At 37.2% G+C, this 22105-nt stretch overlaps 1 protein-coding gene and 1 pseudogene across 1 annotated transcript; both read left to right on the top strand.

The window, feature by feature from the left end:
- Positions 1-4111: 4111 nt before the first annotated feature.
- Positions 4112-10578, top strand: LOC137715798 (large ribosomal subunit protein eL20z-like). The gene is made up of 4 exons (XM_068455147.1): positions 4112-4464; positions 4903-4978; positions 10072-10192; positions 10363-10578. Exons 1-4 carry the CDS (start codon positions 4251-4253, stop codon positions 10420-10422), a joined length of 471 nt encoding a protein of 156 aa, XP_068311248.1. The 5' UTR covers positions 4112-4250; the 3' UTR covers positions 10423-10578.
- A 3001-nt stretch (positions 10579-13579) lies between these two features.
- On the top strand, positions 13580-20163 carry LOC137714617 (F-box/FBD/LRR-repeat protein At4g26340-like; annotated as a pseudogene).
- Positions 20164-22105: the final 1942 nt, after the last annotated feature.

The raw sequence follows: 22105 nt of genomic DNA, 5'->3' as shown, positions 1-22105 counted from the left end.
TATTTGTATTTAATTTTAAATAAATAAATTTAAAATAATTTTTGATCATACAAAACAGTTAGAATATAAGAATCCCCACAACTTAGATCTGGATGAGATTCAAATCCTAACTGGATAGTCGTAAACTGCACCATATTTTGAAAATGAATCATGATCCTTGTTGAATCCTCTTTGTGAGGATCCAAGGATTTGTGAATCATGTCCGTTCATCGTACATTTTAAATTTTTTTATTTAAAATTAAACCTAAACAGTACTTGACAAAAACGGATTATATACAATAAACAAATACAATTTACAAATCCTAAGGATTTAGCAAGGAGGATCCTTGTTGGTTGGAAAACGACAAAGAGTGTGTTTTCCCCTGTCTCGCGGCACATTTTATAGCCAATTTTTTAGGTCAAATTCGGCTCGTGCTTGGAGTATCATCGTCACATCACATGCAACTAGTTGGGTTGATCGCATGGCAGAGATAACAATTGTTCGATAGAACTATCTACCCTTTTTTTTTTATTTCTTAAACATTTTTTTGAAATCTTGGTTATCAGGTTAAATCAATTGTAAAAGATTAATGACAAAAAATTAATAAAAATGTGTATAAGGTAAAGATGAATTTCGCATGATTTCCAGGAGCTTTTGCGATCATGTGCATATATTGTAAAATTAAAAAATTGGCAATGTCTCTTGTTTGAGAATTATTTACATGAAATAGATTCACTATGTCATGTCGTTTCAGTTCAATAATACATTATGAGTAATGTTAGGTAAACTAATTTTTTAAATCAAATTTGTAAATCATATAATGTGCAATAAGAAATAAGTACGCTAATCGACACTTAAGATAATCCAATCAACAATCATGTTATATAATTTACAAAATTTGATAGTATAGAATTGTGTTTACTCGCTTTAAATTGAGTATTCATTTCTCTCATTTTCCTGTTGGGATTGAAAATCCTTGTATTTTACATATTCATACGATTGATTCGTTAAGTTTCCGAAATAATAACTGATACATGTTTTACTAAGTTGTGTTGAATGTTCACATTCTAACAGTTTGTAATTATTATACGGAGTAAGACATTCTTCCCTATTACTCTCCCTCTCCTCCCTTTTCTTTCTCATTAACAGTTATGATTAAACTATATTAACATTTTATATTAATTGCTTTATATAGAGAGAGACAAAAAAAAAAGTGTAAGAGAAATGAAGGAAAGGAGGAAATCTTAGGAGATTAAGAGCGGAGAGAATTATAATCCTTGTTTCACTAAGTCAAACACTACACGTGCTTGGATCAATTCACTCACTCCTTGTTTTACTAAGGTAAACATTACATGTGATTCTATCAAGTTGTGGTGGACCGAGGTCCAGATTTGTCGGCAGATGGATATGGGAGAGTGGATTTGGTGGAGTGGGACACCTCCAACGTAAAAGTTTGTCACCTTTCACGTTATATTACCATTGAAAAAATCAAGAGATTTGGATCCTCTCCTGAGTCCAAGAAGAAGATGAGTCTGATCAAGAAGTATGGATCATTAGATTTTCATCCAACAATTATAATTAATATAACTTTAAAGGAACTCCCTGTTTGTAGCAGTTGGATAAAAATCCAACGGCTCACACTTTTATCCAACGGCCCACACTGCTTGGTGAGGAGAATCCTCTCCTTGGACTCAGGAGGGGATCCAAATCCAAAATAAAGTATGTAGGGCCAATCATGTCTCAACACGTGGCGCATATGTGTGATATGTTTCCACAAGCATTAGGTTTTCTAATTAGGAACTTTAACGAAAAGTTTTCGGTACTATTCATTTTAACGAAAAATTACATTTTTACTCTAAGAGCATCTCCAAAGGAGATGTCAAATTGTCCAAATCAACAATAATAGTAACAAAAGACAACATTAATGTTTTTCAACCGAGAAGACAAATTTAATGTAGCATGACATGGATTGACATCTCCCCTTACTACCAAATTTGACAGCACCTTCAGATTTTTTTTAATTAATTATTAAATGTTTTTTTATTAATTTTTTTATTGGTTTAAAACATTATCCTTTTGTTTCTTTTCATTCCCAATGCAAAGAAAATACATATAAATTATTATTTTATGTTTAAAATTTGACATATCGGTTGGAAAGTAAAAATTTAAAAGATATCAAAGTGCCACGTAAGCCTTCAAATTTAAATTTTAGGTTTAAAATTTGAGTCAATCTTAGTACTATTTACTTATAACATCTTTTTATCATTTTCGTTAAAACTCAAAGTTTTCAAGTTTTTTTCCATTAATTTTCATTTTCTAATTTTTGTTTGTCTCTCTAAATCAAATCAATGCCTACATTGAATATATAATAATTGTATGTTGTACTGAATATTTTATAATTTTTATATACCTTTTAGTTACTCCTTGCGCATTTCTAATTGTTTGTTAATTCCTTTCACAATCATCTCAACCCCTTTATACACGGAGCTTGGTCAAAACGGATTTTTCCACAGCTTCATAATGTATGATTAGCTGCCAAACTATTTATGTTGACAGATGTCTCAAAACTGCGTAATAAAGTGAAGTTTAATTATATCTTTTCCGCCCCTTTATTGTTAACTTTGACTTGGCAAAGGGCGGTCCTCTTGGTCACGTATGTAATGTCATAGACAAACAAGTTTTAATTTTGATTGGTATCTCAGTTAAGTCATGTAAAGCTTCTCCCATTATTCTGGTTCTTTGGCATGGAAAGAGATCTGCTCTAGATTTCTTCCACCAAATTTCACGGATTAAGTGATTCGGATCCTTGAAATTTGATCCAACGACTAAAATTATTATAACTTTTAAAAATGACCTCTGTTTTTAGCCGTTTAATCAACTTTCAGAAATCTGGATCACTTGATCTGTGGGCTTTGTTGAAAGATTTCAGGAGAGGATTTATCCTCTCCTTTCCCTTTGGTATCCTCTCCTTGTAGTTAATTTAGCTCGAAAGAGTTGAACCGCTGAAAGTGGTTTACAAAATAGTATTCCATATATCGTTAAAAGTTTGCGCATGAGCCGACTAAGCTCATCACATCCGCTCGTTTTTAAGCTATAAAATGGAAGGCTGGGATTTAATTGTGTTTGGAGGCATGTGCATCCCATGTGTGCAGCAGAGAAAACCTCTTCAATCTGCTCCTCGATCTACAAATTTTTAGTTTCTTTTAGTTTTGGATATTTTGGATGCCCAAGCCCATTGAAACTCCAGCCTAAGGGCCCACAGTAGAATAAGGCATAACAAGTATCATTCAAGCCTCCTGATAATTAAGCTTATTTCCTAGAAAAAAAAAAAAGAAAAAAAAAGGTTGTTGACATTACAAAAATTAATTGTCTACTCTAAGTTTTTTAGTTTTAAAAAGAAAAGTACTCATATGACAAGTGTACAATTGGATTTTTCGAGTACCAATAGCAGTTTGCTATTAGTAATAATTTTTAATTCATTGGCCAGTGAATTCACTTAATTTAATCCTCTTTTTGCCCATTTTTTGTTGAGAAATTTTAGAAATTTGATTTTCACACACTTTTTTTTTATTTTTTTACTGTAAGACTAAATAAAATCGAACAAAAACAAAACATAATATTACACGTAAGTGTAGAGAAAGAAAAAAAAAGCGGTGTGTTTATCACTTCCTAATTTTAGTCTCTTTTCAAGTACAAGAACAAGCAAACACCAACAAATGGGACTCATTATTAGGTTATCAACTTGGGAGACAAAAATAGATAGATAAGTTTAGACCTTAAAAAGTTTATACCCATTATTTGGTGGTAAATGCCTCAACTTAGTCGAAGAAGGTCTTAAGTTTAAGTTAGATTGTTCAACTCTAACAAAATATTAAACCAATATATATTTGTAGTAAGTTTGATTTTAATAGCGACTAGCTCATTATGGAGACGTAACTCTATTGTTGAGTATTCGATTGAAAAAACAGTTATTTTAATTGCATTTGAATTTAAATTTGACTACAGAATTTAACTATAAAACGCATGTACTTAATACAATCACTGATTCACAATCAGATATAATCACCGATCACATGCCCAAATTTACATTTGCACCCTTTTCTTAGCATTCACACAACATGAAAACGAAAGAAAATTATTAACTTGTCGACTTGCTCCGACAGCTCCAACCCACCTCGCAAGTTCCAACCACCAACGACCAAAACTCCGAACTCCAAATCAAAATCACACAAACAGAAAGCTCGAAAACCAATAATTGTAACTTGAAAATATGGGCGAAGACGAAAAGGAGAGAGGAGTATCAAGTGATCATCATCATCACCATCCCCCTCCGCCACCCGAGTACGGAACTTTCCAAGGAGTAGCCAACTACCCACCACCGCCTCCGCCGACGGGATTCCCTCAGCCGGCGCCGCCGCCGGGAGCCGCTAACCCTTCAGCTTCTCATCCTGAAAGCTACCCTTATGGATATCAAACCGTTCCTGGTATGCTTTAGATCCTCTATCTCTTGTTCTGTTCTTCATTTGATTGATGATACTTTGTTTTCTCGATTGGTAAAAACGAGAGTTTAAAAATGATATGTTTGTGAATTCAATTTGTTTTTCTGGTTGGAATTATTTGACTTATTTAGTCACAGCAACAACCCTTTTGATTTTTATGAACAGAACAACTATGGATTTAAGTTTTAAACAATCTCAGTTACGCTGCTAGTGATTAGATCAGTTTTGTAATGATGTCATTAGGGTTTTTTTATTTTTTTATTTTTATTTTTTTAGTGGGAATTTTGTCGTTGAATGACTTGATATGTATTTTTGTTGCTTATTCCATTTTGTGCTTTGTGTTTTATCTGGATCTTCATTTTCTGTTGTCATAGATGTCGGTTTCTTAGCCGTGTAATTGGATTGCTCTGTTTATTGTTCTAGGTTATGCGGTTGCTGAAGGGCGACCTATAAGAGAGCGTCGCCTTCGTTGCTGTGGTTGTGGACTCGGCTGGTGCTTGTAAGTTTGCTGCTTTAAAATTTAAATGGCTTTGTGGAAGTTGATTGATACGAGGGTTATGACAATGTTCTGTAGTTATAAGAAAACTGAAGGTTTCAATCCGGATGTATAGGTTAAGGACTTAATATTATTGACCCTCAACTGATAATTTCAACTAGTCTAGCATGGTAGGATTTATATCGAGGTAAGTAGGATGTTACAAGTACAACACCAGCCCAAATAATAAAGATTGGCCCATGATGAAGAAACAAAGGAGAAAGCATTCATATGCTAGAATCTTCTAGCATAAATGTGTCGGTGGGAACAAGCTAGAATTGTCTAGCTATTATAACAAATGTGTGTGTGTGTGTAATAATATGCTAGAGAATTCTAGCATCATTTAAGTCGGCAAGGCTGATATGCAAAGCCTAGGTTGGTGTAGTGTGTGCATGATCATGCACTAGAAAATTCTAGTGAGGCCATATGTCGGCAAACATGCCTATAAATATGTATGCATGTGTGTTGGTAACAAAACTAACCAAGCAAGCTTGTAAGCAAGCAAGCGAGAGTGAGAAGCAAGAATAGTCTTGTAAGAGTGTGAGTGCTCTAGAGTTTGTCTCTAGAAAGTGAGTGAGTGTCATAGCTTCTCAAGAGTGTCCTTGATAGTTTGTGTTGTAATATTTTTTGTGTGTAATACAAGTAATTAGTTTACTTGTGTTGTCTCTCTAATACTTGTGCTAGAGTTGTGTACTCTAAGTTTTTCACCCCAACAATTGGTATCAGAGCGGTACGATCAGGGACCGTCTCTATTAAAGCTTTTAAGAATCGTGAGAAGTTTAGTACTTCGCAAGATTATTCGTTAATCTTGTTCGACTTATCGAAGCTCTGCCGACACGATGGGAGATCTTCAAGTTGTTGGAGGAATCAAGAAGTTGAACAACAAAAATTACAACACGTGGGCGACGTGTATGGAGTCTTACCTACAAGGCCAAGATCTTTGGGATGTCGTTGGTGGTAATGAAGTTACGCAGCCAGAAGAAGACACCAGCGGCACTTTGAGGAAGTGGAAGATCAAGGCAGGTAAGGCCATGTTTGCCTTAAAAACCACAGTTGAAGATGACATGTTAGAGCACATACGGAAGGCCAAGACACCAAAAGAAGCATGGGACACCTTCGCCACACTCTTTTCAAAGAGGAACGATACAAGACTGCAGCTTCTCGAGAACGAGTTGTTATCAGTGGCCCAAAGGGACATGACGATTGCGCAGTATTTCCACAAGGTAAAGTCTATTTGCCGTGAAATTTCTGAATTAGATCCTAGTGCTGCCATTGTAGGATCCAGGATAAAAAGAATAATTATCCATGGATTGAGACCCGAATATCAAGGCTTCGTTGCCGCTGTACAAGGATGGCCGACCCAACCATCACTTGTTGAGTTCGAGAATTTGCTTGCCGATCAAGAAGCTTTGGCAAAGCAAATGAGAGGGGTCTCGTTAAAAGGTGAGGAGGAAGCGCTCTACACCAAAAGTAAAGGCAGCTTTAAGCAGCGTGCTGGTGGTGGATCTAAAAGAAATGGTGACAAGGAAAAAGGTCATCAAGGAGGAGGGAGTTCTCGGCCAGGGGGAGCTCTGAAGTATCACGGCAACCATGGTCAGTCCCAGAATAATAAAAGATTTGAGAGCAAGTGTTACAATTGTGGAAAGAATGGCCACATGGCGAAGGATTACTGGTTCAAAAGACCTGCAGAAAGTAACGTCGCCAACTCAGAGAAGAAAATTGAAGATGATTGGGATGTCGTTGCGTCTCTAGCTGTGGAGGAAGAATGGGACGCAGAAGCATCATCTTGTTGGTGCTCAGAAAATGAGGCGTCACCTGACCCAAAAGAGTTTGAAGATACGTTGCAAGGGAAACTGGGAGACCAAGCTGCCCAAATCCAATCAAGTCCAGATGAGCCTGAAGATTTGCTTGCTGGAGACGATGTCGAGCAAGAAGTACCTAAGAGTCCTTGGCAAACAGGTATGTACCAACAACCACAAGAAGTTAGACCTAGTAGAGTAGAAGTATCAACTCCACAATCACAACTAAGAAGGTCAACAAGAGTACGAAAGCCAAATCCTAAATATGCTAATGCTGCCATAACTGATGGAGCACCAAAAGAACCTGAGGTGTTTGAAGAAGCATCACAGAGTTCTGAATGGATAAGAGCTATGGAAGAAGAAATCACTGCGCTTAAGCAGAATCAGACTTGGGATTTGGTGCCAAAGCCAAGGGATGTGAAACCCATATCCTGCAAATGGGTGTACAAGATAAAGCATCGTCCTGATGGTTCAGTTGAAAGGTACAAGGCTCGGTTGGTGGCTCGAGGCTTCTCTCAGCAATATGGACTAGACTATGATGAAACGTTTAGTCCAGTAGCAAAGCTTACAACCGTACGAGTCCTACTTGCACTTGCAGCTAACAAAAATTGGAATCTATACCAGATGGATGTGAAGAATGCTTTCTTGCATGGAGAGTTAGATCGGGAGATCTACATGATGCAACCAATGGGCCTTGAAAGTAAAGTTCATCTCGAGTACGTGTGCAAGTTGAGGAAAGCACTCTACGGTCTAAAACAAGCACCAAGGGCGTGGTACGGTAAAATTGCAGAATTTCTAACGCAAAGTGGTTACTCAGTGGCGCATGCAGATTCCAACTTATTTGTTAAAGCTAATGGAGGAAAGTTAGCTATCGTGCTGGTGTACGTGGATGACCTAATCATCACTGGCGATGATGAGGTTGAAATTTGTCGAACAAAGGAAAATTTGTCAGTTCGGTTCAAGATGAAAGAGCTTGGACAACTCAAGCACTTTCTTGGATTAGAGGTTGATTGCACACAAGAAGGCATATTTCTGTGTCAACAAAAGTATGCAAAAGACTTGTTGCAGAAGTTTGGGATGCTTGAATGCAAGCCAATCTTAACACCGGTGGAACCTAATGCCAAGATGTGTGCACATGAAGGCATAGACTTGGAAGATGCAACAATGTATCGACAATTGGTAGGTAGTCTGATCTATCTAACTTTGACTCGACCTGACATTTCTTATGCAGTTGGTGTTATGAGTCGATACATGCAAAATCCAAAGAAGCCTCATCTAGAAGCGGTTCGACAAATATTAAGATATGTAAAGAGTACAATTGACTATGGTCTCTTGTACAAGAAAGGAGAAGATGGTAAGTTGGTTGGCTATTGTGATGCAGATTTTGCAGGAGATCACGACACCAGGAGATCGACCACTGGGTATGTCTTCAGAATTGGTTCTGGAGTAGTTTCGTGGTGCAGCAAGAGACAACCAACAGTGTCTTTGTCAACCACAGAAGCAGAGTATAGAGCAGCACCAATGGCAGCTCAAGAGAATGCATGGCTGGTACAGTTGATGAGTGATCTACATCAACCAGTAGATTATCCAGTACCATTGTACTGTGATAACCAATCGGCAATTCGCTTGGCGGAAAATCCAGTCTTTCATGTAAGAACTAAACATGTGGAGGTACATTATCATTAGAGAAAAGGTCTTGCAAGAAGAGATTGAGATGAGACAAATCAATACAGATGAACAAGTTGCGGACTTGTTCACTAAAGGTTTGAGTACCGGCACGTTTGAAAAGTTTCGTCGTCAACTCAGCATGGAGAAAAGAATGAGCTGGTGTTGAGGGGGAGTGTTACAAGTACAACACCAGCCCAAATAATAAAGATTGGCCCATGATGAAGAAACAAAGGAGAAAGCATTCATATGCTAGAATCTTCTAGCATAAATGTGTCGGTGGGAACAAGCTAGAATTGTCTAGCTATTATAACAAATGTGTGTGTGTGTGTGTAATAATATGCTAGAGAATTCTAGCATCATTTAAGTCGGCAAGGCTGATATGCAAAGCCTAGGTTGGTGTAGTGTGTGCATGATCATGCACTAGAAAATTCTAGTGAGGCCATATGTCGGCAAACATGCCTATAAATATGTATGCATGTGTGTTGGTAACAAAACTAACCAAGCAAGCAAGCAAGCAAGCAAGCGAGAGTGAGAAGCAAGAATAGTCTTGTAAGAGTGTGAGTGCTCTAGAGTTTGTCTCTAGAAAGTGAGTGAGTGTCATAGCTTCTCAAGAGTGTCCTTGATAGTTTGTGTTGTAATATTTTTTGTGTGTAATACAAGTAATTAGTTTACTTGTGTTGTCTCTCCAACACTTGTGCTAGAGTTGTGTACTCTTAAGTTTTTCACCCCAACATAGGATTGGCCACAACTGAAGATAAGATGAGAGAAATCGGTTAAGGTGGTTTGGACATGTGAATCAAAGACCTACAGATGCTCCGGTTAGAAGATGCGACTATGAGACAGAGGGTCATATCAAAAGGGATAGAGGAAGACCTAGGAAGATTTTGAAAGAGACGGAGTACTTGGAGCTAACTGAAGACTTTGAAAGAAACAGAGTACTTGGAGCTAACGGAAGACTTTGAAAGAGACTTCAAGAAAATACATGGAGTACTTGGAGCTAAGAGAAGACTTGGAGCAAAACCAAACGCAGTGGTGTTCTAGGATTCACATAGCTGACTTCACTTAGTAAGATAAGGCTTGGTTGTTGTTGTTTGTTGTAGTCTAGCATGGTAGGATGATATTTAAGTATTGGATCTTTAATCAAGAAATTGCAATTGCTGATCGAGCTTCGTAGTGTTCTAATAGTTTTAGAAACATGAAAACGGACAAGAAATCTGCATCATCAACAGAAAAACTCTTGATTTTATTGTGCAGAGTTGTTTTACATTGTGGAAATTGTCAAAAATAGAATAGGTTCAATTTGAAGGAAAGATTTGAGATTTGTAGAAATTCAATAAGCACGAGAAATGGCATTTGCGGCATGAATTGAAAAAAGATAGTGTTTCAATAGGGACTCTGCCCTCATTTTGATATCATTGACTATGATCGTGTTTTCTGTTCACTGCTTGGAAAGAAACTGAAACTAGCTCCCAGGCTTCCTTATAAGCAAAATAATAGGATACGTACATTGTATTTTCGGTTATCTTGCAACTATCAAGCTGTCTATAACATCAGTAAAGATTTGTTAACTTCCTGCTCTTTCTTTTGCAGGTTTATCATCGGTTTCTTCCTTGGTACCATCCCCTGGTATGTTGGTGCAATTATCCTAATTTGTGCTAGGAATAGGATGGACCCCCGAGAGAAACCAGGATATATCGCTTGCGCAGTTGGTGTGAGTAACTCTTATTTCCTTTCATTTGGATTTTTGGAACAACGTACTCCACTTTTTATGTTTTATCTACCTCCAAATTTCTTTTGTTTGTCAAATACTTACCTCGTTGCCAGTCTAGTCGTCTTATTTTTATCCTCTGTTCCTTTTTTATAATACCACTTTATCTGCAGGCTATTGTTGCAACAATTGCTATTGTACTTGGTGCAACAAAGGGAGGTCATGGCTGGTAATCTCATAGGGAGGAGTTATATAGCTTTGTATGATCGATACATCCACGAGTCCGGATTCTCGGAAGATTATGCATGGATGTCAATCTGCTTATAAGTTATCATGTACTGTTTTAACTTGTGTTAGCCACAATGATATCTTGACTGTTAATATTTGAAGATGCTATCTAGTTATTATTGCTCCAATCAAAATGTTGAAAGTATGCGCATGTCAATGGGTTGATTCCGGTTCCCGAATGTTTATAAATACGCGAGATTTCGAGTCCTTGTGCAAACATAAGATTTTAGTGATAGCACTCTAAAAATTATTATTTGTTGGAAATTTACAGGTGTTGTTGCTAGCTTAACGTACGAGCGATCTAAAAACTTATCGTCTCATCGGAGCAAATAGCTAGAAAAAAAATCTATTCGTTTGCTCCAATATTTCAATCTTTTAATCATATCATCGCATTCCCCATTTCCGTTGATGAAAAAAAAAGGTTTAACCATTGGCGTTTGGCCAATTGGTGATGAAGAATGACTAAATTGTTCACCCATTTGTGCGACTCAGGGAGTCGGGGGTGGAGGAAACATAGGCCGAGGGACACATGCCCTCTTCCAAATCTCTTTTGTTTTTTTTATTATTTCAGAAGCCCTTGTCAGAATTTATTATTTCAGAAGCCCTTGTCAGGTACTCTTCTTCTGTAATCTGCTTGCTTCCTTAGACAAACTTTTCTTGAGAAAATAAAATTCTGTGCCTATCTATGTGCGCACGCGCATACATGTGAGCATTTTGGTATATATTTGTCAGGTCTAAATATTTCATCTCTTTTTATTTACTTAAGTTTGTATGAAATTTTACATTGAAAAAGTTGCTAAGTTATCAAAAGTGCAACAGAACAGTGATCTTAATAATGTTTTTGATTAGCCATCGGGATACATACCATTCTGTCAAGACGATGGGAGAACTTAATTATGGACTTCTCTTCCCAAAATGGAATTCCATGATGACGTTCATTGATCGTTTACTCCCTTCACATAGAAAAAGGTATGTAGGCTAAAAAATATATTTGTTATTGATACGTGAATGTGGAAAAATGGAAGAGAATGCTTTTTTTCTCATTATATTTCTCTACAAGATTACAAGGATATATATATATATGATACAAATGTGTAGGTAGGACAAGGTAGCCGTCCTAGTGTGAAGGTAGGACAAGGTAGGACGGCTGTAGAGGACAAGGTAGCCGTCCTAGTGTGTAGGTAGGACAAGTTAGGACGGCTGTAGGACGGCTAGTGTGTAGGTAGGACAAGGTAGGACGGCTTGACGGCTGTAGGACGGCTTATTCTTCCAATAATAATATTATATACAATTACACAAGGACTCCAACCATATTCCTTATTTGTCTAACACTTCATGACTCAACAGACATAAAAAAATATAGTCTTCGACTTTTTCGGCATGGGGACACCTATGGAGCAGGAACTGTGGAGGACCTCTCGTATTCGTGATTGGATTTGCACTACTGTTGGGTACAATGCTGCTGAACTTGATCTTAATCTTTAGGATTACAGTGACATGAGTTTTGAATTGCCTGACACTTGAGGTTTTGAAGGTGGCGTCAAGGTTTACTACCTATGCTTTCTTGAGTCTCAAGGGCTTACAAGTGTCAAGGTACAATTTTTTGATGATTCAGTAGCAAAGCTTTTTTCTCGTTTTCCATAAGGTAATACTTCATTTCAGAATAAACTTTTGTTTGATCAATCATCTTTCTTGCAGGCTTTGTATCTGCCTACTTTTCAAAATCTGATCCAATTGGAGCTTGTTCTTAGTGCTTGCAGTTATGGGGAGTTTCTAACAGGGTTCTTCGTGCTCGCAGTTATTTTGTTTGATCAATGATGATCGTTCTAGTCAGAATAAAACGAAGACCGAACAAAATTTCACTCATTAACTCACAAACTAACATGCTGTCAACCAAGAAACAAAAATCTTTCGGCTCACTTCAGTACAAATCCTCCCTTTTCCCGTTAAAGAAAAAAAATAAAAGAGAAAAATTTGAGCCATTCATGGTGATGAAGAGTGGCTATATTTTATTCCTTCACTCACTCTCAGATCTAAAACCTTGTTGATTTGTTTATATTTTGTTTGTATGAAAGTATCAGATTATTAATACAACAAGTAAAGAATAAAAAAATTAAAGAAGATTCTGATAAAATTGGGGAATTTGTAACTTGTAAAAATTTAACCTTAGTTAGTCAATTTTTTTTCTTTATTAAATTTATTGAGTGTATTTGGAGTTCAGGACTATTCAAAACAAGGTGATGAATGAGAATTGCTATCCACGCATGCTGTTTTAATTTATGTCTTTTGATCTTCTTCAACTCTTTCAATTCAACGGTCGAAAATTAAGAAGAGTGTGTAGAAAGTAATAAGGAGTATATGGACACCACCATTCCCAAAAAGAGAATTCAAAACGAGGCAACATATGAAGTGTCATGGTTCAAGGAACCACCGGACATCATCATGGACATTTTACTGGAGGATACTTCTAGTTAATGTAGCTGGTTTTATAATTCTATTTCCTTGAGGATAGGTTCCCTTATGTTGTTTGTGCGGGATGCTCCTTTCCTTTGAACTAGGTTGAAATTTCCTACAAGATTTTTATTGAGACTCATTATGCAAACTATTCTCAAGTTTTGCACGTTTTTCCTTGATGAATGAATATCGTACTGTTTCAAAAAAAATGAGGCAACATATTTACTGCTCTTTGTGGTAATTAATCATGTACGATCTATTAAGTTGTTAACTTTTCGACTCTGTAAATTCCCAATGAGTGTGTGGAAAGTTTCTCTCTCTTTAAAATCTGACTATCCGAGTCCAGAGATTCCAGATTCATGATTTTCTCTGCAATCAATTAAAAAATGTTTCGTTTGCTCGGTCATCTTAGAAGCTTTTATCAGGTACTACTCTTCTTAACCTGTTTGCTTCTTTAATCTGTTCGCTTCCATGGAAAACCTTTAATGTATCATGAACTTACATATATATATATATATATATAGGTCTAAATTTTTTGCATGTATTTTTCGTTGCTTAAGTTTGTCTTGAAAAGCTTTTATGTTATCAAAGGTACAACAGAACAGTGATCTCATTAATGTTTTTTATTAGCCATCAGGGTACATACCAATGGGTTCGACATCGAAGTGTCAAGAGGGAGTTGATAGGATCAGTGAATTGCCAAATTCACTTCTTTGCCAATTACTTTCATTCCTTCCGATATTAGATGCTGTGCAGACTACAATTCTGTCAAGACGATGGGAGAACTTTTGGACTTCTCTTCCCAAACTTGAATTTGATGATGATTGTTTTCCTTATTCATGGATTGAATCCAATCGTTCTTTGACGTTTGTTGATCGTGTACTTTTCCTTCATGACTCAACAGACATTCAAAAATTCAGTATTGAACTTTATAGGTGTTGGAAACGCTCTAGTGAACCAACACCGGATCATTTATGTCTTATTTATAATTGGATCTGCACTGCTATTAGGCACAATGTTGTTTATCTTGGTCTTTGGGATTGCAGTGAAATGAGTATTGAGTTGACTCAAAGCCCTGTAAAACTTAAGAATGCTCAAGAGTTTACGTTAATTGTATACCTCTTTAACGAGAGGCTGCATGTATTTATATTGCATTTCAGATTATATCAGGGAAAGCAATCCCTATTTACAAGGCTTTTCAAAATTCAAAGATTACAACAAACTGTAGGAAAGATACATATCCGAGAACCAACAAACATTTGAAAGAGTTGTAACCTAAGCTAACTCTTCATGGATAAGAGTTTAGAGCGATCACAACTCCCTGAAGTCTCGGAAGTGAGAGTCACAGACTGACGTGGTCTATCATCCCCCCGCAAGCTAACAGGTGGAGGAACAACGGAAAGCTTGGAAACAAGAAGCTTGAACCTTGTTGATGACAATCCTTTTGTGAACAGATCAGCAACCTGATCTTGAGAACAAATATAATTAACAAGTAACTGACGACGAACCACCTTCTCTCGAACGTAATGATAATCAACTTCCAAGTGCTTTGTCCGGGAGTGAAAAACAGGATTAGATGCAAGAGCAATTGAGGAAATATTATCGCACCAAATTGTGGGTATGTCAAGATGCAAGTACAAGTCTCGAAATAAAGACCTGAGCCACGAAATTTCTGCCGCAGTGTAAGCAAGCTGCCTATATTCAGCTTCAGAACTGGACCTACTAACAGTCTTTTGTTTCTTCGAACTCCAGGACACGAGATTGGACCCAAAATAAATACAGAAACCACCCGTTGAATGTTGAGTATCTGGATTTCTAGCGTAATTAGCATCAGAATAAGCCGTGAGATTAGTAGAACCAGGTTTGTAGACAAGGCCATGATTGTATGTGGCCTTTACATACCGAAGAATCCTCTTTACTGCCTGCCAATGTGTAGTTTTGGGAGACTGCATGAACTGACATACCTGGTTCACAGCATAGGAAAGGTCTGGTCTCGTGATGGTCAAGTATTGTAGGGCACCCACAACACTCCTGTACATCTCTGGATTGTTGTGTGGCTCACCATCATATGCACTAAGTTTGTGACCACTAGGAACTGGAGTAGAAACTGGTTTTACATCCAAAAAATTGGTACGTGTCAGCAGATCCAATGCATACTTTGCTTGATTGAGATGCATTTGTTGACCAAAATAATTAACTTCGACCCCCAAAAATAATGGAGAGGACCTAAGTCCTTCATTGAGAATAAAGTACCCAATTTCTTGATCAACCTCGACATATGGCAAGGGCTATTTCCTGTCAACAGGATGTCATCCACATAAATCAATAAAATCAAATAGACCCCACGGTGATTGAAAACAAATAAACTGTAATCACAAGTTGACCCGTGAAACCCTAATTGAAGAAGAAACTCTGAAAACCGATTGAACCACGCTCGAGGAGCTTGTTTCAAGCCATAGATGATGCGTTGTAATTTACACACATGATTAGGATACTGGTGATCAACAAAGCCAGTAGGTTGCCGCATATATACATCTTCCTGTAAAAAACCATGCAAAAATGCATTTTGGACATCCAGTTGTCTTATGTGCCACCTTTTTGAAACTGCTAAACTGAGAACAAGTCAAATAGTGCTGTGCTTGACCACAGGACTAAAGGTCTCTGTGTAATCAATACCAGACTGTTGATGAAATCCATTGGCAATTAACCTGGCCTTGTGCCTCTCCACCGAGCCATCTGCCTTTTTCTTAATCTTGAACACCCATTTATTTGGCAACAGATTCATATTAGGTTGATAAGGAACAAGTTTCCACGTACCACAACGTTGCAATGCATTAAACTCTTGGACCATGGCATCTCGCCATGCTTTAGTCTTGACTGCTTGACTATAGCACGTGGGTTCAACAAAAGAAAAATCAGTAGAAACATGCAATGCATATTTGGGATTAGGTTTTAGTATTCCTGACTGCGAACGAGTTGTCATGCGTTGCAATGGCTCAGAGGGCTGACGTATCTGAGTATGGGCATTATCTGAAGATGGTATGGGCGGATGGAATAGTGGTTCAGAAACTTCTGCTTGCTCATTTAAATTAGATTGAGTGGAGATAGGGTTAGGTGAAGATAAGGTAGGTGGCAGGGTTGTAGGTAGTGATAGGTTTGGACTTTGTGAAGGGTTGGTCAATGTAGTGGCAGCGGGAATTGATTGAGGCAAGGTGACTAAGTTATGGGATGAAGGCGGTGAGTTGGTGGAAGATATTAAAATAGGAAAAGTGAACAAAAGATCAAGAGATGTAACAATACATATTTGATCGACGTTTTCCAGTGAAGATGTGAGTTCCTTAAATGGAAATGAGTCCTCATCGAATAGAACATGGCGAGACAAATATATTCGCCTCGTGGACAAGTCCAAACATTTGTACCCTTGATGGTTCAGTGAGTACCCTAGAAACACACACGGTTTTGACTTGGGTTGAAGTTTATTTTGGGAATAAGGCACAAGCCAAGGAAAACACTTACAACCAAATACCTTAAATGTCTTATATTTGGGAAATTTGCCAAATAATTTTTCATATGGTGATTTATAGGACAAAATCCGAGTTGGCAGCCTGTTGATTAAATAAGTTGCTGTTAAACAAGCATCAGGCCAATATTTGTTTGAAATATGAGAATGAGAAAGCATGACAATTCCAGTTTCGACAATGTGACGATGTTTTCTTTCTGCAATACCATTTTGCTCAGGATGTTTGGGGCATGAAAATCTTTGAGAAATTCCATGTTGTGCAAGAAAATTTTGAAAAACACGACTCTTATACTCTCCTCCTTCATCACACTGAAAAATTTTAATGGAAGTATTGAACATATTTTCCACTTTAGATTTAAATGTGACAAAGATTTCAAACACTTCAGACTTATTTTTAATGGGAAAGATCCAAGAGTATCTAGAATAGTCATCCACAAATAAGACATAATATTTAAAACCTTCATGGGAAACAACTGGAGAACACCAAACATCCGAATGTAAAATTTGCAAAGGAAATTGGGAAACAGACTCAGAAGCACTAAAGGGGAGTTTAGTACTCTTTCCTAATGGACATGATTGACAAAACATTGCATCAGAAGTACCATGAATTGGTACTCGCTTATTTGAAATTAAATACTTAATAATAGACGACGAAGGGTGACCAAGGCGTGAATGCCATTTTTGGGCCGAGACTCGGATGCCTACACACACTGAAATAGGGTAATTGGACTGTCCACCGCCACCAGAAAATGGGTATAAGCCATTCTCACATCTCCCGCGGAAAAGCGTCTTCCGGGTCTTGAGGTCCTTAACAAGAAAAAAAATGAGGAAATATGATTAAATAACAATTATTATCTAGGGTAAACCTATGGGCAGAAATAATATTGGTGGAGGCAGTGGGACATCTTAGAATATGTTGTAATTCAAATGAGCAAGACGGAGTTTGAATTGTATTTGAACCAAGATGAGAGATAGAGAGACCAGTATCGTTACCTACACCACCAACATTTTCATTACCATGATACTTTTTTGGATTGATCAAATTTTGAAGATCTGGAGTGACATGTGCATTAGCACCAGTGTCAAGCAACCACTGTCCATTAGATTGCTTGTTGATGGTGACCGGTGATGTTGCCATAGCAGTAAGTCTCTTAGCTGGAATGCGCCCTTCATATGCTACATTCATTCTTTGATAACAATCTAGGGCAGGATGCCCTTGTTTTCCACATATTTGACAAGTAAGTCTTTCACCTGTAGCCGTGAACTTCTCACCATTGCAAGCTGAGTTTAGCTGTTGATTATTACTGCGAGGAAAGAAACCTCGCTGGTTGGCAACACCACCACCACGTGCAGACGGAGACACACCACGTCCATTTCCTCGAAGTCGTCCACCACGACCTCTAATAGTCACAAATGCATTCACAGGAGCAACCTCCACAGTAGGAGCAGTTTGCTCAGCCATCCTCATCTCCGTTGTCAATAAGAGAGCCTCAAGTGTAGGGTACGTGATTGGAGTGTCACGTGCCTGTGCAGCACTCACAGTCATTTCATAGGCAGGACCCAGATTGTTCAGGATAATCTGGACAAGCTCATCATCATTCACTGGTTGCCCAGCAAGGGCAAGGTTGTCAGAAATCGAGTTCATGCGATCAAGATAGTCAGCAATAGACATATCTCATTTTTTGGTTTGCATCAGTTCATTTCGAAGGAACAAGATACGATTTTGGGACGAGGAAGCATACCTTTGCTCGAGAGCCTCCCAGGTATCACGAGATCATCTCTTGCTTGCCACAACCGATAACACAGATGGCGTGAGGGAGCCATTTATCCAACTCAATATCATTTGATCATGATGAACCCAGGTTGTGTATGCAGGATTGATTTCAGCGGCACCAGGAAGCTGTTTGGGAGGACATGCAATGGACCCGTCTACATAACTCATCAAGTCACGACTCCTGAGAATGGGGAGAATCTGAGCCAACCATAGAGGATAGTTGGTTCGATCTAGTTTGATATTGACGACTGTAGTCATGGACGAGAAGGAGTTCATAGCAGGTAATGCTGGGTTGGGATTGGAGATGTTTGGGGTTGCAGCACCGTTGGAACTATCAGCCATTGGAGAAAAAAAAAATGGATCTGTGTCGTTGGACTTGCTAAGGCTCGTATACCATGTAAAACTTAAGAATGCTCAAGAGTTTACGTTAATTGTATACCTCTTTAACGAGAGGCTGCATGTATTTATATTGCATTTCAGATTATATCAGGGAAAGCAATCCCTATTTACAAGGCTTTTCAAAATTCAAAGATTACAACAAACTGGAGGAAAGATATATATCCGAGAACCAACAAACATTTGAAAGAGTTGTAACCTAAGCTAACTCTTCATGGATAAGAGTTTAGAGCGATCACAACTCCCTGAAGTCTCGGAAGTAAGAGTCACAGACTGACGTGGTCTATCAAGCCCCTCCTTGTGCAAAACACTAGAGGTTTTGAAGGTTGTCATCAAATTTTATTACCTGTTCACGTCCTACATCAGGCTGTTTCCCGAGTCTCAAGGTCCTAATTGTCCAGGTAGAGGATCTTGATGATTCAGTGGCAAAGCTATTTTCTCATTGCCCTGTACTTGAAGATTTGAATATAGATGTAATTCCAAATGTTTATGCTTCAAATGTCAACATATCTGCACCTAGATTGAAGACCTTAACAAAATCGTTGAACACTGACTAATGAAAAGGACAGTGATTTTGTCCCTTTTTATATTGATGCTCCAAACCTGGAAAAGTTATCCATTGCGGCTGCCAATTTTCTCTCTTATTTTCGCTTGGGGAGTGAAAAATCTCCAGTCGAAGCAACAGTTTATTTCAGGAGTATAGTTGAATATTCTTCCGCCATTGATGACTGTGCAACTAAGTTTCTAGCAGGAATTTCTAATGTTAGAATCTCTCTCTGACGGTTTCAATTTTTGAGGTAACTATGCCCTAGGTTTCTTTCCCCTGTTTACCATTTTTCTTTTTCTTAAACTTTGTTGCTCTTATTGTTGTTTCATTTTTACCAAACTTAATTGTGGTTGTGACTGGAAGCTTTTCTGTTTAATTTTGGAATGTTGCGAGTTCAAATACTTTGTTATGTATTTATTATTGCATCAACTTTTGATTAATCAATGTTCTTTCTTGCAGGCTTTGTGTTTGCCTACTTTTGAAAATCTGATTCAACTCGAGCTGAATTTTATTGGTCGGAATTTTTGGGAGTTTCTAACAGGATTTCTGAAGAATTCCGCTGTCTTGAAACATTTTGAGTTTCATAATTTACTTTCTCTTATGCAGCATGATTTCTGATATGTGGCTCTTAACAATTCTTAATTTAACTGTTCTTTTAAATAAATTGGCAGGACAACGAATGGTATGAGGAACGTGAGCATAAATGGATTGTGAGCAATAATCCACCAGACATCGTGCCTCTTAATTTGTTTGTTGTCACATCTCCAGACCATCTCCATAGGGTGTTTCAAGGGTCATCCAGATGAGATGGAAGTTGCTAAATATTTTTTGAAGAATGGCAAAGTTTCAAATAAGATGACTATTCATACACTTACTTCTCCTAGAACACGTAAATTTTTGTGTTCGGAAGATGAGATGTATAGGAAAATTTCAACATTTGAATGGGGTTCAAAGACTTGTCAAGTTGAATTTGTAAAGATGGGTGATATTAGAGGGGGTCCAAGGACGTGTTATTGCTGCTAAACAATTTTCTCTGTTGATTGAAGATGCTCTTTATTTAGTTTCGTGTGGATTTATTTTTTACTTTGATTTTACTTCTTTAACATTCTAGCATATGTTGTGTATTCATCAGTTAATAGATAAATTATTGGTACTATTGAGCAGCGTAGTTTTTCGATTGTTGAACTCCAAGCTTCCTCGACGAATAATATCATCTGTTCATTGTATTTTCTTCTATATTATTTATCGTAATTGGTTCAACACAGGAAGTTATGACTGGTAATCTCACAGGGAGGAATGCTGCTGAATAATTCATGCACTTGTAAGTTTAGAACAATACTCTTTCTATTCAGAATAAGAATCACAAACTCTTCAGTTTGTTTACTCAGTCAACAACTCTTACCCAATGGAACTTTGTGTTCAGGTTATATGAATTTTGAATGTTTGTTGTAATCAGAATTAGTTACACCGTTTGAATTTTGAATTGTAAACTTGTAAATAGGTTTTTGAAACCCTAATGTAATATGAAAATCATTATAAATAGATTGCATCCTACGGTGTTGAGGGCAAGTAATTACAGTGAAAAACCTTAGTTTTGCAGACTGCCGATCTCCCCCTTGAATTTCATCTAACTTTCGATTTATCCTCTAAACTTTTAAATTGGAAAGTCAAGGACTTAAACCAAAATTTGTTGGCCAACTCTCCATGCCATTAGTTTTTCATTTATTCCATCTAAATTTCTATTAAATGAAAATATGCTTAAAACATGCGATGACAGTTTGGTCGATTCGTTCTTTAAAATAATTGAAAACAATAAATTTATAAAATGTTGACGTATGCAAATCTATGTGATTATATAGCTTTTGTATTTAAAGGTCTAGCAAAGTAACTTTTTTTTTTTCCACAAAGGAGAGTCACGTGGTGTGCATGTGATAAGAGTTCATTTTAATTTGGATGAAATATATGGAAAACTAACGGTAGAAGGATCGGCCAAAAAAATTGGTTTAAGTCCTTGATTTTCCAATTTAAAAGTTTAGGGGGTAAATCAAAAGTTAGGTGAAAGTTCAGTAAAAAAATCGACAGTTTACTCTTTTATAGATTAGTGTGAAATATTATTTACAATAATAAAATAAAAGTTAGCAGCTGGAAGGGGTCTAGGTGGTGATTTTACACAAGGCATTTTTGTCGACTTGCCCTTTAAAATTGTATAGAGCTGCCAATTTCTCCTCTAAACTTTAATTTTAGCCGATTACTTTGTGAACTTTTATAATTAGCCAATTTCTCTTTTGGACTCTAATTTTAGTCGATTATCCCCTGAAACTTTTATAAATAACCAATTTCTCCCTGGCGTTAGATTTAAAGAAGTTTTATCTAATTTTTCATTCATCTTGATCACAGAAACAACACATGACAATTGCATGAGGACAAAAAGGATAAAAAAAATTGGAAAGATGAAAAATTGAATGAGAGTATTTAAAATTGCCTATTTATAAAGGTTTGGAAGATAATCAGCTAAAATTAAAATTTAAAAGAAAAATTGACTAATTAAAAAAGTCCAAAGCTAATTGACCAAAATTAAAGATGGAAGGGAAATTGGCGGCGGCAATAAAGTTCAAGCAAATCAACAAATACCTCTTTACACAACGCTGATGGGAGTGCTTCTCCTCCTCCTCCTCCCGCGGCTCTCACTTTCTTAGATTTTCCCATCATTTCTCAGCTGCCGATCGGAATTTTACTGTTCACCCAGAAACTCACATCAGGTACTTCACTTCACTCCTTAACTTTCTCACTTCCTTACCGTTGATCTGTCTGGTTACCGAGAAAACTGAGAAAAATATAGAAGGAATAGAAAATCTAATGTCTTACCCTTTAGTTTTGATTCGCTGATATTTTCCTCTTTAGATTAAATGAAATAAAAATAAAGGGCGGAGATAAAGT

Source organism: Pyrus communis, chromosome 14, assembly GCF_963583255.1.
Source record: "Pyrus communis chromosome 14, drPyrComm1.1, whole genome shotgun sequence".
In the NCBI taxonomy this organism is placed as follows: Eukaryota; Viridiplantae; Streptophyta; class Magnoliopsida; order Rosales; family Rosaceae; genus Pyrus; species Pyrus communis.
This window is presented reverse-complemented; position numbering and strand designations above follow the sequence as displayed.